Here is an 18,612-nt window from a genome sequence, read left to right as displayed (position 1 = left end):
CCAAGACCTCTCCCAAGCATCCTCCCTGCCCATCCCCTTCCAGCTGTGAGGTCTCCTGAGCCTCAGTGTCCTTGCCCACAAAATGGACCCATCCCAGCCCCCCAGAGGGGGTGGGTGCTTAGGGAGGCAGGGCCGGCATCCACCCAGTGTTGCCTGGGAAAAGGCTGTCCTCCCGACACACCCGGCCTTCCTGGCCCCCTCCCCAGGGCGGGGCCGGGCTTTCCCCAGGGAACGGGTGGGCGGGGTGGGTTCCCACGCCAGGTGACAGGTGATATACGGCCAGCCCTGGCCTGCACACTGCCGGGCACCCGCTGTTATCGCCTCCCCCATGCCCGCTGAGCAAACAGCCCGCTGCAGGAGGGGGCAGGTGGGCTGGGCAGCAGGCAGGGGCCAAAGTCCTGGGAACAGCCCCCACCCCTCTCCCAGACTGGGCACTGGGCCTTGGCCCTGACCCTGTCCCCTCCCCACCTGCAGCCGGGACTGCCCCATATTCTACATGCGCAAGAAGGTGCGGAAGGACCTGGAGGACCAGGAGCAGCTCCTGCGGCGCTTCGGGCCCCCTGGCCCCGAGGCCTGGTGACCTTGCAAGCATCCCACGGGGTGGGGCTGGGGCGGGGCCGGTGAGAATGAATAAAGTTCTGGACTTTTGCTACATGGCACTTTGTGGTCTCTGGGGGCACCAGGTCTGGTTTCATAAGCCCTGGGCCTGGCTGCGACCCTCCTGAGGCCCCCACCACACCTCATCCTCAGGAGAAGCGCCCCCGGGTTCCCACCTGTGTTGCCTGGTTCATGTCGGCCAAGCCTGCCTCAGTTTCCTCTCTGGCCCTGAATGAACACTGGCACCAGTACTTCTCTGCCCTGTTTAGGGCCCCCAGGTGTTTGGCCCTGGCCCAGCCCTCCCTGGGGTTGACCCTGGGGACCCCGGTGGCTGCCCCGCCTTCCAGGTGCTGACATGTTTCCTCCAGGCCTTGGGGCAGCCCCAGGCCCCGAGGCTTCCATTCGCAAGCACGGCCAAGAGGACCCCCCCGCCAGGTCATACACCCACGATGTTTCCACATCAGGGTCCTGGCAATGGGCTTCGGGTCTGGGTTTCCCCCCAGTGACTCCCATCTCTATCCCCGCGGCCTCTGACTGCCCTCAGACACCGTCAGTCACCTCACACGTCCCCCGGGGGACAGTCTTCTTGCCCTCGGCCTCCAGCCTGCCCCTGCTGGAATTCAGCTTCTGGGTCTGGATCCTCCCCTTCCTGATTCCCCCCTTCAGCGAACCCCAGCCCTTGACTTTTTCAGGGTGGGACCAAATCCAGCTTCTGTCCCATCTCTACCCCTCAAGGTCAATCCCCCAACCCTAGCCCACGGGGATCCCCAAATCCAGACAGCCCCTGGCCTGCCCTCCTTGCCACGTGACAAAGGGGTTGTGCAATCCAGCCCCCTCCCCTGGCCCCCTCCCTGAGGGGATTTTCGAGGAGGGCCGAGCTTGTGGCCAGCGAGCACCCTCCTCCCCCTGGCAGGGGCTGGGCCAAGATATAAATAGGGGCGGCGGCTGCAGCGGGCTGCACACAGCCCGCCCGGCACCACCATGCTCGCCCTGGAGGCTGCACAGTAAGTGAGGGCCCCCAAACCTGCACTCGGGGTCCCCACCTGCGCTGCCCCTCTGTGGGGCCTCACCCATGGGCAGCGGTCTCTCTGCTCAGGGCAGGTGCGTGGGAGAGGAGGGGAGGGGTCTGCCCTTTCTCCTGCCCCTTCGGGTTCTGTTCCCTCTTCACTTCGGACTCTCCATCCCCTCAGTGCCTGTCTTTCCTGGTCCCCAAAGATCTCATGTCCTGGGGACACTTGCTAGCGTGCTCTCCTGCAGGCATCCTCCTAGGCTCACTCTGCCGTCTGCAACTCCCATCTCCCCGGGTCTCCCCGGGTCTGCTCCCTCTGTATCTGGCATCTCCTGGCTCTCTGTTTTCTGCCTGTTGCTCTCTGTCTCTGCCTGTCTCTGTGTCTCTGTCTCCAGTTTTCTCTGCCTTTTCATTTCCTTCTGCCTCACCCTCACCAGCAGTGCGTCCAGTTGGGGCTCCAGGAATCCTCCCTGCCTCTGTGTGTGAATTTGCACACCTTTCTCCCCATCCAACCTTTCCTCGCACCTCCTCATCTGAGTCTCCTTCGGGTTTCCCCCTCTCCACCCAGATATCTCTGCATCCCTCACCTCTGATACAAGCTGGACCCATTTAACTGATTTGCCACCAAGGCCCCACTTGGCCCAGGCCCGCTCTCCATCCCACACCTTTCCGGGGACTTTCTCTCCCTCACTTTCCCTGCTTCTCCCCACCAGGATGTCTATGCAAATTCTGGGGAGGAGGGGGACATTTGCCTGCCCCCTACCCCCCCTACTTCCTGTCCCAGCAGTGGGTAGTGGGGGAGTCGGTGAATGTGGTGGGGCTGGTCCCTCACACAGGGCTGCGGTGGTGACAGCTGCTGCCTCCTCCCCATCAGCCCCCAACCACTTTGAGACTCAGGTGGCTGGAGGCAGCCTTGACATGCCACTGTCTCCCCCCTCCTCCAGGCTTGATGGGCCACACTTCAGCTGTCTGGTGAGTTGGGGCACCTGGGGGCCAGGGAAGGGTGGCCCGTGGTGACCTCCCTCGGTGAAGTCAGTTGCTTCCTGCCTCAGTTTCCCCTTCCGCCTCTTCCTGCCACTTTGTTTCTGAACTCCCCCTTGGTATCTCCCGCCACCCCCATCCGTATCTCCCATGTCTCTCTCCCCCTCTCAGGCTTGAACCCACTTCCTTGTGATTTCATGTCTCTCTGCCCATCTCACACTCAGCAAACGTGTTTATGTGTTCCTTTCCTTCTTTTTTCTCCGTATTTTTAAATATTGTATTCCGTAATAGTTCAGACACGGAATACTATACCCAACACCCTTGAACCCACAACGCAGTCTGAGAAATCACATCTTACTGATGTGGTTGAAAGAAACCCTTGTTTATGCCCCTCCACATTCACACCCCATCCATGTTTGTTTGTTTTTTTAAATTGAAGTGTAACTTACAAGTCAGTAATGTGACAAATCTTGTGGACACATCAGTGAGTTTTTGCATTTTATATATATATATATATATACACACACACACACACACCTTGAAGCCACATGGCAGATCAAGATACAGAATGTTTCCATCACTCTGGAACATTCCTTCCTGTCTCTTCTCAGTCAATACCTTTCTCTGGTATTTCCACCACCAATCTGTAATTTGTTTTGCCTTTTTTTTTTTTTGAGACAGAGTCTCACTCTGTCGCCCAGGCTGGAGTGCAGTGGCATGATCTTGTCTCACTGCCACCTCCATCTCCCGGGTTCAAGCAATTCTGCCTCAGCCTCCCAAGTAGCCAGGATTACAGGTGTGCAACACCACGCCCGGATAATTTTTGTATTGTTAGTAGAGACAGTGTGTCACCATGTTAGCCAGGCTGGTTTCAAACTCCTGACCTCAAGTGATCCACCCGCCTCAGCCTCCTGAAGTGCAAAGATTACAGGTATGAGCCACTGTGTCCAGCTGCCTGCTTTTGAACTTCATATAAAGCGAGTCATGCAGCATGTCCCTTTTGGGGCCTGGCTTCCCTCACTCCACATGAAGTGTGTGTCAGGTGTTTGTCCTTTTTCTTTGCTGTATAATACTCCACGATTAGCCCATACCACCGTTTGTTTAGCCCTTCGCCTGCGGATGACACCTGAGCTGTTTCCAGTTGGAAACTTGTAATAAAGCTGCTGGGATGATTCGGAAACAAGGCTATTTGGTGCACATGCATTTTCAGTTCTCTTGATTAAATGCCGAGGAGTGAGACTGCCCCGGCCTAGGCATGATGTGGGTCTAGCTTTAGCTTTTCCTAGACGCGAGTTCTTGAAGCAGCAACACATGATTCTTCGGGCAAATCAACATATGGAGGTTTGTTTATTTATTTGAGACAGAGTCTCGCTCTGTCACCCAGGCTGGCGTGCAGTGGTAGGATATCGGCTCACTACAACCTCCACCTCCCAGGTTCAAGCGATTCTCCTGCCTTGGTCTCCCAAGTAACTGGGATTACAGGCACCTGCCACCAGACCCAGCTAATTTTTATATTTTTAGTAGAGACGGGGGTTTCACCATGTTGAGCAGGCTGGCCTCGAACTCCTGACCTTGGGTGATCTGCCCGCCTCGGCCTCCCAAAGTGTTGGGACGACACGCCTGGGCTGGAGGCTTATTTTAAAAGCATTGAAGCCCTGCCTCTGTGAAGTGAAAAACTTCCATTTCCCCTTGCCCTTTGCCTCCGGAGACCACCAGGCAGACAAGGCTGGGAGAGTACTTCTGCCCCTTCTCCAGGCGCCCTGATGTGCAAACTGTGTGCCAGTGAGGGGCTGGGGTGTCTTGGGAGCCCACCGTCTTAGCAGGAGCTGGCTGCTGTGTGTCCCTCTTGGGTTGTCTCTACTCTCTGTATCTCTGTCTCTTTGTCCCTGTCTTTGATGCCTAGTCTCTGTGTCTCTCTGTTGGTCTGTTTCTGATCACTCCAGGTTCCCCTCTTCTCTCCCCTGTCTGTGCTGGAGTCCCCCCAAGGGTCCAGGGTGGGGGTTGGGACTCCCCAAGGCCTGGGATGACCCCTCTTCCCACCTGCACCCTGTATTAGTACCCAGATGGCGTCTTCTATGACCTGGACAGCTGCAAGCATTCCAGCTACCCTGACTCAGAGGGGGCTCCCGGTGAGTGACCCCAGCCCAGTGCCCTTCCTGCCTTGAGGCCCATTTCGCAGATGGGGGAGCTGAGGCCCAGGGGAGGTCATCGCCTAGCACAACAGGATAAAGATGGCCCAGGCCTATAGCCCTCCTCCCCTTTCCTCTCCCACCCATCCGCTCCCCCATGCAAATCCTGGGGTCAAAGATTTGCACAGCCTACAATGGCCTCTCTGTGCTGGGGGCTTAGCCTGGGAGGAGGCCTCGGTCAGACCTCCCAGCTCCTGACTCAGTGCCCTTCCCCCAGACTCCCTGTGGGACTGGACTGTGGCCCCACCTGTCCCAGCTGCCCCCTATGAAGCCTTCGACCCTGCAGCAGCCTCTTTTAGCCACCCCCAGGCTGCCCCGCTCTGCTATGGACCCTCCACCTACAGCCCTGCAGGGAGCCTTGAACTGGCCCCCAGCCTGGAGGCCCCAGGGCCCGGCCTCCACGCATACCCCATGGAGGACTTCGCCAGCCAGGTGAGTGGTAAGGGGACAGTTAAAATCAAGCCAGCCATGGTGGTGCACGCCTGTGATCCCAGCTACTTGGGAGGCTGAGGTGGGTGGAGGATTGCTTGGGTTCAGAAGGTTGAGGCTGTGGTGAGCTGGGATCACACCACTGCACTCCAGCCTGGGCGAACAGAGCAAGAACCTGTGTCAAAAAAAAGAAAAGAAGGGCCAGGTGCGGTGGCTCACACTTGTAATCCCAGCACTTTGGGAGGCCAAGGAGAGCAGATCACCTGAGGTCGAGAGTTCGAGACCAGCTTGACCAACGTGGAGAAACCCCATCTCTACTAAAAATACAAAATTAGCTGGGTCTGGTGGCGCATGCCTGTTATCCCAGCTACTTGGGAGGCTGAGGCAGGAGAATGGCTTGAACCCGGGGGACGGACGGTGCAGTGAGCCAAGATCGTGCCACTGCATTCCAGACGGGGCAGAAAGAGTGAAACTCTGTCTCAAAAAAGGAAAAAAAAGAAAACTCAAGCTTGGTCATTTGGCTGAGGTTTGCTGGGTGCCAGGCACTGCACTGAGACTGCACATAGTGACCCCTGCAGCCACCTCCCAGGTTCCGTTCCATTTCTGCTCCACTGCACCAGTGAGTCAAGAGAGATAGTGACAGGAAGACAGGGACAGGGAGGACTGGCTTTATCAGTCTTGGGCCTGCTTTAAGGAGGAACCTCAGGTGTCCTCTGGCCACAGCATGGTGATCCAAACAAAGGCCAAAGTCCAGGCTGTCAGCAAAGATGGAGACCAGAGCCAGGAGGGCCACCTTGGGGGCCTGAGAGGAGGGAGTAAAGGGAGAGAAGGGGACCCTGGACGTGCAGGTGACCCTGACCTTCCGCAGACCCTGGGTCCCCCGGCATATGCCCCGTACCCCAGCCCCGTGCTGTCAGAGGAGGAAGACTTACCGTTGGACAGCCCAGCCCTGGAGGTCTCGGACAGCGAGTCGGATGAGGCCCTCATGGCAGGCCCTGAGGGGAAGGGATCCGAGGCAGGTATGCGGGAGTGGCTGGGGTGGGGGAGATGCCAGCTGGAGGTGGGTGAGGGGGCTGAAAGCACTGTGGCTTCCTGGGCTCAGAGCAGCTCCCAGATCCGCACCACCTGCTGGCTGTGTGACTTTGGGTAAGTGCCTCTACCTCTCTGTGCCCAGGTTTCCTGTCTTTACCATAGGGATGGAGGTGATAGTGTCTACCCTCATGAGGTCGTTGGGAGGATTAAACGAGAAAACATGTGTAAATAGGACAGCAGTGCCAGGCACAGAGTGAGTTTTTCAATAAGTCAGCCCCTTCACCATCATTCCCAACACCACAGCAACAGAAATAATCACGCTATCAACCCCAACGGTTCAACCCTTGCCCTGCCCAAGTGCCCGACATCCTTTATGCTCAACCACAGGGAAGCTGGGATCACTTGTTACTTTCTGTGTCTGGGCCTCAGTTTCTCATCTGTAAAATGAGTATCATTGTCATCATCCCCATCTCACGGGGTTATGACGGAGATTAAGTGAGCTCATCATTGTAAAGCACCTTGCGAAGCACCTGGCACTACCTGTTCTACAATGGACTGTAAAACTCAACACGCAGGTTGGGTGTGGTGGCACACACCTGTAATCCCAGCAGGTGTGGGAAGCTGAGGTGGGTGGATCACCTGAAGTCAGGAGTTTGAGACCAGCCTGGCCAACATGGCAAAATCCGGTCTCTACTAAAAATACAAAAATCAGGCTGGGCATGGTGGTGCACACCTGTAATCCCAGCACTTTGGGAGGCTGAGGCGGGCGGATCGCCTGAGGTCACGGGTTTGAGACCAGCCTGGCCAAGATGGCAAAATTCGGTCTCTACTAAAAACACAAAAATCCGGCTGGGCATGGTGGCGCACACCTGTAATCCCAGCACTTTGGGAGGCCAAGGCAGTTGGATCACAGGGTCAGGAATTCAAGACCAGCCTGGCCAAGTTGGTGAAACTCTATCTCTACTAAAAATACAAAAAAAATTAGCTGAGCATGGTGGCAGGCACCTGTAATCCCAGCTACTTAGGAGGCCGAGGCAGAGAATTGCTTAAACTCGGGAGGTGAAGGTTGCAGTGAGCTGAGATCATGCCGCTGCACTCCACCCTAAAAAAACTTTTTTAATTAAAAAAAAAATAAAAAAATTAGCTGGGGGTGGTGGTGCATGCCGATAGTCCCACCTACTCAGGAGGCTGAGGCAGGAGAATTGATTGAACCTGGGAGGCGGAGGTTGCAGTGAGTCAAGATCATGCCATTGCACTCCAGCCTGGGCAACAAGATCAAAACTCTGTCTCAAAAAAAATTATTGGGGCATGGTGGTACATGCCTGTAATTCCAGATACTCAGGAGGCTGAGGTGGGAGAATCGCTTGAACCCAGAAGACAAAGGTTGCAGTGAGCTGAGATCGAGTCACTGCACTCCAGCCTGGCAACAGAGCGAGACTTCATCTCAAAAAAATAAATAAATAAAATAAAAAATAAAATAGCAGGGTGTGGTGGTGCATGCCTGTAATCCCAGCTACTTGGGAGGCTGAGGCAGGAGAATTGCCTGAACCCAGGAGGCAAAGGTTGCATGAGCCGAGATCACACCACTGCACTCCAGCCTGGATGACAGAGCAAGACTTGTCTCAAAAAAAAAAAAAAAAATTCAGCCTCATTTAAAAAAATTTTTTTAGAGTTGGCCATCTCTCCAGCTCCTGGTCGCCCAGCCTCTCAGCCCAAAGCGGGACAAGGTCCAGGAGAGGCCAGGGCACCTGACTCCTGGGCTCCTCAGTTTCTTTTTTTTTTCTTTTTCTTTTTTTTTTTTTTTTTGAGACAGAGTCCTGCTCTGTCGCCCACGCTGGAGTGCAGTGGTGTGATCTTGGCTCACTGCAACCTCCACTTCCTGGGTTCAATCAATCCCTCCTGCCTCAGCCTCCAAAGTAGCTGGGATCATAGGCAACCATACCACGCTCAGCTAATTTTTGTATCTTTAATAGAGACAGGGTTTCGCCATGTTGGCCAGGCTGGTCTCAAACTCCTGACCACAGGTGATCCACCAGTCCTGGGCTCACAAAATGCTGGGATTTCAGACGTGAGCTACTGTGCCCGGCTACCTAGCCTCATTTGTGCCTGAGGAGGCTTTGGTTCAGAGAAGTTAAGTCAGCTGTTTTAACTTAGGATATTTAAGATGGAGAGGACCTCTCCGATGACCAGGAAACACACAAGATGGAAATAAATATTTTATTTATTTTTATTTATTTATGAGACAAGGTCTCCATCTGTCACCCAGACTGAAGTGCATGGCGCAATCTCGGCTCACTACTGCCTGGAACTCCTGGCTCAATTGATCCTCCTGCCTCAGCTTCCTGAGTAGCTGGGACCACAGGCATGCACCACTACATCTGACTAATTTGTTAAATTTTTGCAGAGGTTAGGTCTTGCTACATTGCCCAGGCTGATCTCCAACTCCTGAGCCTACGTGATCCTCCCACCTCAGCCTCCCAAATTGCTGAAGTTACAGTCATGAGCCACCTCACCCAGCCGGAAATAAGTATTTTATTGCCTATATAGGTCCTGGGGCATACATGGCACGCCTGGAGGCTGCACACACAGGGGTCAGGGAGTGCAGGCAGGGAGGGAGAGAGAGGGACCAGTGGACTGATGCCTTTATTGGGTCCAAGGCAACAGCCAAACAGGTTTCCTGTGGGGGATTTTAATTGGTGGTTCAGGCCGGGAACGGTGGCTCATGCCTATAACCCCAGGATTTGGGAGGATGAGGCCGGTGGATCACCTAACATCAGGAGTTCAAGACCAGCCTGGCCAACATGGTGAAACCATCTCTACTAAAAATACAAAAATTAACCAGGCATGGTGGTGGGCACCTATAATCCCAGCTATTCAGGAGGCCTAGGGAGGAGAATCTCATGAATCCAGGAGGTGGAGGATGCAGTGAGCCAAGATCATGCCACTGCACTCCAGGCTGGGCAACAGAGCAGGACTCCATCTCAAAACAAACAAATAAATAAATAGCATAATTGGTGGGTTGAAAGCAAGCAGGATCAAGTTCCAGGAAGTCACGCTGTGCCTGAGAGGGGGTCACTGAGGCATCTGCCCAGTCCATGCATGGCCATCAAGTAGGCTGTCCGTGGCTGTCCCACAGGGAGGTGGTCCCCAGGAGGCAGCTGCATAAAGGAGACGTCTGGGTCACCCACACTGAGGAAGTGGGGAGGCAGATCTGGAACTGGAAACCGCCAAGGGGGATGGCCCTGCTTCCAGCATGAGAAAGTCCAACTTTTGTTTTATTTTTTATTGTTTTGAGATGGAATTTCACTCTTGGTGCCCAGGTTGGAGTGCAATGGCATGGTCTCAGCTCACAGCAACCTCTGCCTCCTGGGCTCAAGCAATTCTCCTGCCTCAGCCTCCCAAGTACCTGGGATTATAGTCATCAGCCACCATATTTAGCTATTTTTTGTATTTTTAGTAGAGACGGGGTTTCGTCATGTTGTCCAGGCTGGTCTCGAACTCCTGACCTCAGGTGATCCGCCCACCTTGGCCTCCTCCTAAAGTGCTGGGATTAGAGGTGTGAGCCACCGTGCCCAGCCTCCAATTTAATATTTTACATGAATGCTGAGGCAGCCTAAAATTATAAGAATTCAAGCGGGGTGCAGTGGCTCACATCTGTAATCCCAGCATTTTGGGAGGCTGAGGTAGGAGGATTGCTTGAGCCCAAGAGTTCAAGACCAGCCTGAGCAACATAGCAAGACCCCATCTCTACAAAAAATAAAACAATTAGCCAGGCATGGTGGTACGTAGCTGTAGTCCCAGCTTTTGGGGAGGCTGAGGCAGGAGGATCACTTAGGCCCAGGAGGTTGAGGTTGCAGTGAACTGTGATTGCTCCACTGCATTCCATCCTGGGTGGCAGAACAAGACCCTGCCTTGAAAAAAAAATTAAGATATCACTATGTTACCACCCCAAGGTCACACTGCTGTGAAACAGCAGAGATGGGATTCTTGTAGACAGTGTCCTGCTTTGAAAACTCCCAGTTATTGGCCAGGTGCGGTGGTGCACGCCTGTAGTCCCAGCACTTTGGGAGGCCGAGGTGGGTGGATCACCTGAGGCCAGGAGTTTGAGACCAGCCTGGCCAACATGGAGAAATCCCTTCTCTACTAAAAATAAGCTGGACGTGGTGGCTCATGTCTGTAGTCCTTGCTACTGGGGAGGCTGAGGCAGGAGAATTGCTTGAAACCAGGAGGAGGCAGCCGTTGTGAGCCAAGACTGCACCACTGAACTCCAGCCTGGGTGACAGGGCAAGACTCTGTCTCAAAAAAAAAAAAAAGAAAAAAGAAATCTAGGAGCCCAGGAGTCAGGTGCCCTGGCCGCCCCGGGAACCCTGTTCCTCTTTGGGCTGAGAGGCTGGGAGACCAGGAGCTGGAGAGATGGCCACTATACTAGGTGAGGCAGGGTGGCAGTTCTTCCAGAATCCCAAGAGCTTCTCTGGGATTTTCTTGTGATATCTGAGAACCTGGCGAGGAGACCTGGGACCTTTTTAAGATCCCTGTGTGTGTGTAAACCCTCAGTCTCATCTGGGCTGGGGGCCCTGCAGGCAGCCCTGAGCCCTGTCCAGGGGTCCCTCTTGTCGGATTTGAGATCTTCTAGTTATGTCTGGGGCCCTCTGAGAGCCATTATTGTCTCAGATCTCTTTGCCCATCTATGGCTATGTTGTCACATCTGTCTCCTCATCTTTGAGATCCCCTAATTCTCTGGAACCATTCTGCTGTCCCCTTTTTATGTGTCTGGAGTTCCCCAATCACAACTAGGGCTCCTCTGAGGTCCTTTTGTCATGTCTGAAATCACTCTTGAGCTGTCTGGGGTGGGGGATGGGGGAGTCAGTGAAATGTGTCCGTCTGGGCCCTGTCAGGGACACCCCTGTTATATCTGGGATCCTCCAATCACATCTGAGACCTCCTAGGATCTCCATCTGATATGCCCTTTAGGGACCCCACCCTTCCTGGTGGCCCTCCCTGTGGCCATGCTGAGGACCACTCTGGCCATGAGACTGATTTCTGGGTGATCATGGAAGCTCCCCACCTATCTTATTTCTTTTTCTTTTCTTTTCTTTTTTTTTTTTTGAGATGGAGTCTTGGCTGGAGTGCAGTGGCACAATCTTGGCTCACTGCAACCTTTGCCTCCTGGGTTCAAGCAATTGTCCTGTCTCAGCCTCCCAAGTAGCTGGGATTACAGGTGCATGCCGCACGCATGGCTAACTTTTTTTGTATTTTTAGTAGAGATGGGGTTTCACCATGTTAGCCAGGATGGTCTCAATCTCCTGACCTCCTGATCTGCCTGCCTTGGCCTCCCAAAGTGCTGGGATTACAGGCGTGAGCCACTGCATCCAGCCCCACCCATGTTATTTCTAATTAGAGGTCTCAAGGTGGTCACCCCCTACCCTGTCCCTGATGGTAGTCTCTTTGGTTCACTGCAGCATGTGGCAGTGGAGGTATGAAGGATCCACATTTACAGCAGACCATCAGCTAGGCACTGGCTCACACCTGTAATCCCAGCACTTTGGGAGGCCGAGGCAGGGGGATCCCTTGAACCCGGGAGTTCAAGACCAGCCTGGGCAACATAATGAGACCTTATCTCTACAAAACAAGAAAATTAGCTGGGCATGGTGGTACACACCTGTGGTCTCAGCTGCTCAGGAGGCTGAGGCGGGAGGATCGTTTGAGCCCAGGAAGTTGAGGCTGTGGTGAGCTGTAATTGTGCCACTGAACTTGGCCTGAGTGACAGAGCCAGACACTGTCTTAAAAACAAAAAACAAACAGCAGACCATTCAAAATAGGGAGACTTTGCATAACGCAGATTTCTTCCTTCACTTAAAACTTTGGACGATCTGGAGAGAGTGGGATAGTTTTCGGTGAGGGGTGGGGAGCTGGAACAGGGCAGTAGCCTGTCTTAATGGAGTATTTGTTCTCCAGTCTACCCCAGTGGCTGCCATCCCTGGCTGTCTTACCCCAGCAGCTCCTGAAGCCTGTTTTAGAACATGAAGCCTGGATGGGCTGTGGGAGTGCTGGTTGGGACCCTCAGGGAGAGAAAGGCTGTCAGCCAAGAGGCCATAGGTCCTTGAGCCTGGGGAGGGGGGAATGGGGGGAAGGGGGTGGGAGGTGGGTAGGTCGATCTAGGGTGAATGACTCGCTCCTTCCCAACCTCAGTTTGTCCCTTCTGTGAAAAAGGGAGAAGGAGGAAGATCTCAAAAAGCCCTTGTGGCCCAGTGGAGTGGCTCACACCTGTAATCCCAGCACTTTGGGAGGCTGATGCAGGTGGATCACCAGAGGTCAGGAGTTCAAGACCAGCCTGACCAACATGGTGAAACCCCTGTCTCTACCAAAAATACAAAATTAGCCAGGCGTGGTGGTGCATGCCTGTAGTCCCAGCTTCTTGGGAGGCTGAGGCAGGAGAATCACTTAAACCCGGGAGGCGGAGGTTGCAGTGAGCCGAGATCTCGCCCTAGACTCTGGTCTGAGCAACAAGAACAAAACTCCTTCTCAAAAAAAAGCCTTTGCAGACCTGTTGAGCCTTTGACACATCACCTGAAATCCACCCCACTCCCGGGAGGAGGAGGAGGACGATGAGGAGGAAGAGGAGGAGGAGGGAATACTAGTGACCCAGAGACAGCAGACTTCCATGTGGAGGCACACAGTGGCTGGTGGCAGAGCCGAGGCTGGGACCTGCCCTCAAGAGAAGGAGTGGGGAGGCGGAGGGAGGAAGGGCGGGCAAAACGTCCTCCCCAGGGCCCCCTGCAACAAAGAAGGTACTTTTTATAAAAGCTATCATTGTCACCCTAAATGTAGAATAAAATAAGACAAACTGAAGTAGACAGACCTCCTGGGACCTTTTGTGAGGGACTGCAATCCCGCCCTTCCACTGGGACCGCGGGCTGTCAGAGAGCCGTCACGGGCGTTCAAAGAGACAATTACATGCTGGCGCGGTGGGTGGCTCCATAATCCCAATACTAATCCCAACACTTTGTGGGGGCCGAGGCAGGAGGATAGCTTGAGTCCAGGAGTTCGAAACCAGCCTGGGCAAGACAGTGAGCGCCCCCGCCCCCCGCCCACCCGTCTACAAAAAATACAAAATTAGCTGGGCGTGGTGACGTATGCCTGTAGTTCCAGCTACTCTGAACTTCTGAGGTGGGAGGATCACTTGAGCACAGGAAGTCGAGGCTGCAGTGAGCGGTAATCCTGCCACTGCCCTCCAGCCTGGGCGACAGAGCGAGACCCTGTCTCAAAAACTAACAAAAAGGCCGGGCGCGGTGGCTCAAGCCTGTAATCCCAGCACTGTGGGAGGCCGAGGCGGGTGGATCACGAGGTCAAGAGATCGAGACCATCCTGGTCAACATGGTGAGACCCCGTCTCTACTAAAACTACAAAAAATTAGCTGGGCATGGTGGTGCGTGCCTGTAGTCCCAGCTACTCAGGAGGCTGAGGCAGGAGAATTGCCTGAACCCGGGAGGCGGAGGTTGCGGTGAGCCGAGATCGTGCCATTGCACTCCAGCCTGGGTAACAAGAGGGAAACTCCGTCTCAAAAAAAAAAAACAAAAAACAAAAAAACAAAAAACAAAAAACGCAAAGACATCATACAGCAACACCTGTCTGAAACTTGAATGCCGAGAAATAAGAGGCTTGACATGCAGGCACAGAGTGTTCCGTTTGTTTTATGTCTTTCTCTCTTCCTGCCAATTGAATTTCTCCACCTCCTCCCGGCTTCCCCTTCCTTCTGGGTCTCTGTCCCCTGCCCTCCGAATTGAGCCCTCGGGCTGCCGGCGCGGGGGCGGGGGAGGGGCTCCAGGTGGCCGCGCCACTGCAGGCCCGAGCCCCTCTCCAACTTCGCGGGGCTCTCCGGAGCGCCGTAGCAGTCTGCCTGGCAACCCGTGACATCACACGGGGCTGACGTCGGATTGGCTGATGCTCCCTGGAGGCGCAGAACTTTCCGGCTCGTAGGGGGTTTTGGAAAAGGAGGGGTGGGAAGATGAGTAGGAAGAAAGAGAGAAGGGACTTGGTTTTCCTCACACTGGGTCCCTCGCGCCGCGTTACTAGCCAGGTGGTCCCCCGCGTTAACCCTAAGTCCTCAGCACCCTTTCCCTCCTTCCCCCCCACAACACCTGGTGTCCCCAAGCCCCGCCCTCCACAGGCCCCGCCCCCTCGGCGCCCGCCGCGTCCGGCGCCTCCCCATTCAGAAAGTCGCAGGTCTCCCGCCGGGAAGGGCGCCAGCGTCCGGGCAGCCCTCCAGGGCCTTCCCAGCCTCCCGCCCGCCCCCGCCGGGGACGCCTGCCCCCTACCCGCGTCGGGTGCCCGCTCCGGGAAGAGTCGCGGGGAGCGGTCCCAGGAAGGGCGGCGGCCAGTCCGCGTCCCAGGTGGCCGGGGCCCAGGCCTTCGGGTTTGCCTAGGCCTGGGCGCGAGACTCCGGAGTCCCAGAGCCCCGGCGCCCTTCCCGGAGGCACGGGGACCTCCTCCCCCCTTCGCCGTCCTGCCTACGCTGGGAAACCGGACCCTCCCTCCCGGCTCCGGTTTCCCGAAAACTCCTGACTTGCAGATGCTAAGAATGGCTTCCTAGACCCTGTTCCTCCCCGCCCTACTTCATGCCAGAGCTCTGGCCCGCAGCCCTTGCCCCCTGGAGACTCTCGATCTCTTCCTCTTCCTCCTCCTGGGAGCCAGGCGTCCAGGCGCTCCTTTCTAGAAAACGCAAGAATCTGGGACCCCGGTTGCTTCTGCTGCCAGACTCAGGAGTCCAGGCACCCAGCCCCCTCCTCCCTGAGACCCTGGATGTCCGAGCCCCAGCCCCCTCCTCCATCAGACCCAGGTGTCTGAGCCCCAGCCCTTCCTCCTTGGGGACCTGGCTCTCAGCCATCTCTCTTGGTCCAGCTGTTATTTCTCGCCCTTTAGAACATGCGGGCGGAATGTGGGGCGGCCCCAAGGTCTGAAGCCTCCTGGAGCCTTCTGGGAGTCTCAGGACTCCTTAAAAGGCTCCCCCTGGGGGCCCACCTGTCCTCCCTAGGGCTTATCAGGACGCAGCTGCAGTCAGAGGAGCGGGAGGAGGTCCTCCAACATGCCTGAGGCAAAACCAGGTGGCTCCAGGACCCCCTCCCTGTGTGGGGATGGATGGGGTTCTTCTTTTCTGAATGGGTATTTGGGACTTGTAAGGTTGGGAGAAGGAGGGACCTTCTCTGTGTGAAGAGGAGGCTCCCTTTTCTGTGTGGAATGAGGGTTCCCGTGTGTGTAGGGTGAAGGTCTCGGCTCTGCATGGGGAAGAGGGTCCCCTTCCCTTTGGGACAGGATTTTCCTTCCTTGTATGAAATGGGGGTGGTCTCATATATGTGTGGGATGAGGGATCCCTTCACTCTGCAGGTAAGTGATTACTTGTAAGTGTTTGGGGGGACCCATCTCTGGTGGAGATGGGGTTGTAAATTGGATTCCTTTTGCTTGATGAGGATGGGGGTCCTATGTGTGTAGACTGGGGAGGTCTTTTTTTTTTTTTTCTAGTTGGAGTTTTGCTCTGTCGCCCAGGCTGGACTGCAGTGGTGCAATCTCGGCTCACTGCAACCTCCACCGCCCGGGTTCAAGCAATTCTCCTGCCTCAGGTAGCTGGGATTACAGGTGTGCGCCACTATGCCTGGCTAATTTTTGTATTTTTAGTAGAAACTGAGTTTCTCCATGTTGGCCAGGCTGGTCTCGAACTCCTGACCTCAGGTGATCCACACGCCTCAGCCTCCAAAAGTGCTGAGATGGCAGATGTGAGCCTCCGAGTCTACCCAGATTGGGAGGCCTCTTCACGTGATTGGGTTCTCCACATTCAGGGATGGCATCCTCCCCGCAGGGTCTGGGCCACTTCTTAGAGCAAAGACTCAGAGGGGGCCACGTGCAGTGGCTCACACCTGTCATCCCAGCACTTTGGGAGGCCGAGGCAGGAGGATTGCTTGAGACTAGGAGTTCAAGACCAACCTGGGCCATATGTAGAGACCTTGTCTCTACAAACAGTTAAAAATTAACCAGGTGTAGTGGTGCATGCCTGTAGTCCCAGCTACTTGGGAGGCTGAGACGGGAGGATTGTTTGAGCCTGGGCAGTCGAGGCTGCAGTGAGCTGTGATCATGCCACTGCACTCCAGCCTGGGTGACACAGTGAGACCCTGTTTCAAGCAACAACAACAACAACAGTAAAAATTTCCCAGTTCAGTGACTCACATCTGCAGTCTCAACACCTTGTGTGCCCAAGATTTGTGGATCGCCTGAGCCCAGGAGTTTAAGCCCAGCCTGGCCAACATGGTGAAACCCTGTCTCTACAAAAAACACAAACCTAGCTGGGCTTGTGGGTGTATGCCTGTAGTCCCAGCTACTCAGGAGTCTGAGGCGGGAGGATCACTTGAGCCCGGGAGGCGGAGGTTGCAGTAAGCCTAGATCTTGCCACTGCACTCTAGCCTAGGAGACAGAGCGAGATACTGCTAGGGGAAAACAAACAGACTCTGAGGCACCTTCTTTGTAGGCTATGGGGTGATTGTGGGCATAAAGATGAGTGGTTCTGGCTAGGCGCGGTGGCTCACACCTGTAATCTCAGCATTTTGGGAGGCCGAGATGGGTGAATCACAAGGTCAGGGGTTCGAGACCAGCCTGACCAACATAGTGAAACCCTGTCTCTACTAAAAATACAAAAATTAGCCGGTGTGGTGGTGCATGCCTGTAATCCCAGCTACTCAAGAGGCTGAGGCAGGAGAATTGCTTGAATTGGGGAGGCAGAGTTTACAGTGAGCTGAGATTGCATCATTGTACTCCAGCCTGGGCGACAGAGCAAGACTCCATCTCAAAAAAAAAAAAGATTAGTGGTTCCCATCTGCATGGAGTCACAGGAGAAGTCTTTGTATTAAGGGTGGGGGAGCCTCATTTTTATGGGCACTGAGGTTTCCCTGTGTAGGAATTAGGGGTCTTTCTTCATATAGGGGATGGGGTCCTTTCTGTGGGGTTTGGGGACCTTCTTTGATTGGGACTGGGGAACACTCTCTGTGGAGATGAGGCTTTCTCTCTATGAGGAACTCACCGCAGGAAACACGTACCGCTGGGTGGACCCCCTCCTGGGATGTGTGGTCCGCTGGCATCAGGCCAAGCAGGCTGTGGGGTGGGTCCGGCCCCTGCTGTAGCTACAGACCCAGCCAGCAAGGAACAGCAGGCAGGGCAGGGAAGGATGCTGCGGTCAGCACCAGGTGTCCAGTTTCCAGCCCGGAGGGAGAGCTAATTATACCCCTGGACCCAAAAGGTCAGGGCCTGGTGGCCTGGGCGGATGGGGCAGGGCCTGTTGGGGGTAAGGGAAACCCGATCCCACAGACTCTCAGATAAATTTATACCTAGGGTGGGGGCCTGGACTCCTGGGTCTGAGGGAGGAGGGGATGGGGACCTGGAACTTTAGGTCTGAGGGAGGAGGGCCTGGGGTCTGGACTCCTGGGTCTGAGGGAGGAGGAGCTGGGGGCCAGGACTCTTGGGTCAGAGGGAGGACTGTTCTGACTGCATGCTCAACAGTGAATATCCCCTACCTTACAGTGGCCAAAAAGGCCCCCAAAGGCAAAGAAGCCCCCAAGGAGGCTCCCCCTAAGGAGTCGCCTGCAGAGGCCCCCAAAGGTGAGGAGGTGTCCCCTGGGCTCAGCCGGCCTGGCTTCTCATCTCCGTCCTCCCCGATGCGCCTCACCCCGGCCTTCCCCCAGCCTCTGTCCTTGAATCTGTCCCCATATAGCCCCAGGGCTGACCCACGCCTGCCATGCTCCCAGCCTTCCCGGGGCTCCCTGGCACCGCCACGCAGAGCCCAGCACCTCGGCTGGCTTCAGCTCCCATCAACTGGCTGGTTGATTGCCAAGTTCTGCCCCAATCTCTAAACCTCTCCCACTCCAAAGTCCATTGAGTGACCTCCAGATGAGGAAACCAAGGCCCAAAGGGGTGGGGGAGTCTGGCCAAGGTCACACAGCCACAAGGGTGACCAGTGGCCTTTCCCAGGCCAGGAAAAGCCATTTCACCCCCGTGATGTTTGGTTTCTGAGCAGAGGGTCCCTCCCTGTCTCTAAGTCCCTTCCCCAAAGTGGCCCACTGTCCCCGCCAGCCCATCTCAGACCTCCTCATCCTAATCCTGTCCCCTGAGCAGAAGCTCCACCCGAGGACCAGTCCCCAACTGCAGAGGAGCCCACTGGAATTTTCCTGAAGAAGCCAGACTCCATCTCAGTGGAGAATGGTGAGGGAACCCTGGGGAGGAGGGGCTGGAGGCCTGGACCCCTGAATCTGAGGGAGGAGGGGCTAGAGTCTGGAATCCCAGGTCTGAGGGGGGAGGGGCTGGGGTCTGGACTCCCGGGTCTGAGGGAGGAGGGCTGGG

The 18,612-nt window shown here is 55.5% G+C and overlaps 3 protein-coding genes across 5 annotated transcripts in view; all 3 read left to right on the top strand.

Moving 5' to 3' along the window:
• The window catches only part of POLD1 (DNA polymerase delta 1, catalytic subunit), a 32,345-nt gene extending 31,691 nt beyond the window's left edge, over positions 1-654 (top strand). For all 3 annotated transcript variants that reach the window (XM_032264442.1, XM_032264440.1, XM_032264441.1), the window contains one exon: positions 475-654. In XM_032264442.1, the coding sequence (XP_032120333.1) occupies positions 475-580 (106 nt within the window). In that variant the 3' untranslated portion in view covers positions 581-654. The remainder of the gene's footprint in view (positions 1-474) is intronic.
• Positions 655-1,535: 881 nt separating this feature from the next.
• SPIB (Spi-B transcription factor) lies at positions 1,536-14,660 on the top strand. Its single transcript, XM_032264528.1, has 6 exons — positions 1,536-1,601; positions 2,551-2,578; positions 4,644-4,716; positions 4,994-5,208; positions 6,074-6,243; positions 14,405-14,660. The coding sequence occupies exons 1-6, from the start codon at positions 1,579-1,581 to the stop codon at positions 14,658-14,660; spliced, it is 765 nt and encodes a 254-aa protein (XP_032120419.1). The 5' UTR covers positions 1,536-1,578.
• A 564-nt stretch (positions 14,661-15,224) lies between these two features.
• LOC116540787 (myosin-binding protein C, fast-type-like) overlaps positions 15,225-18,612 on the top strand; it is a 43,901-nt gene continuing 40,513 nt past the window's right edge. Inside the window, exons 1-3 of the mRNA XM_032264527.1 lie at positions 15,225-15,338; positions 17,797-17,874; positions 18,388-18,474. Coding sequence (XP_032120418.1) covers positions 15,320-15,338; positions 17,797-17,874; positions 18,388-18,474 — 184 coding nt within the window. The 5' untranslated portion in view covers positions 15,225-15,319. The remainder of the gene's footprint in view (positions 15,339-17,796; positions 17,875-18,387; positions 18,475-18,612) is intronic.

This window comes from Sapajus apella, unplaced genomic scaffold, assembly GCF_009761245.1.
Source record: "Sapajus apella isolate SASKATOON/1434 unplaced genomic scaffold, GSC_monkey_1.0 scaffold144, whole genome shotgun sequence".
Taxonomy (NCBI): Eukaryota; Metazoa; Chordata; class Mammalia; order Primates; family Cebidae; genus Sapajus; species Sapajus apella.
The sequence above is the reverse complement of the archived record's forward strand: the minus strand, read 5'-3'. Positions and strand labels throughout refer to the sequence as shown.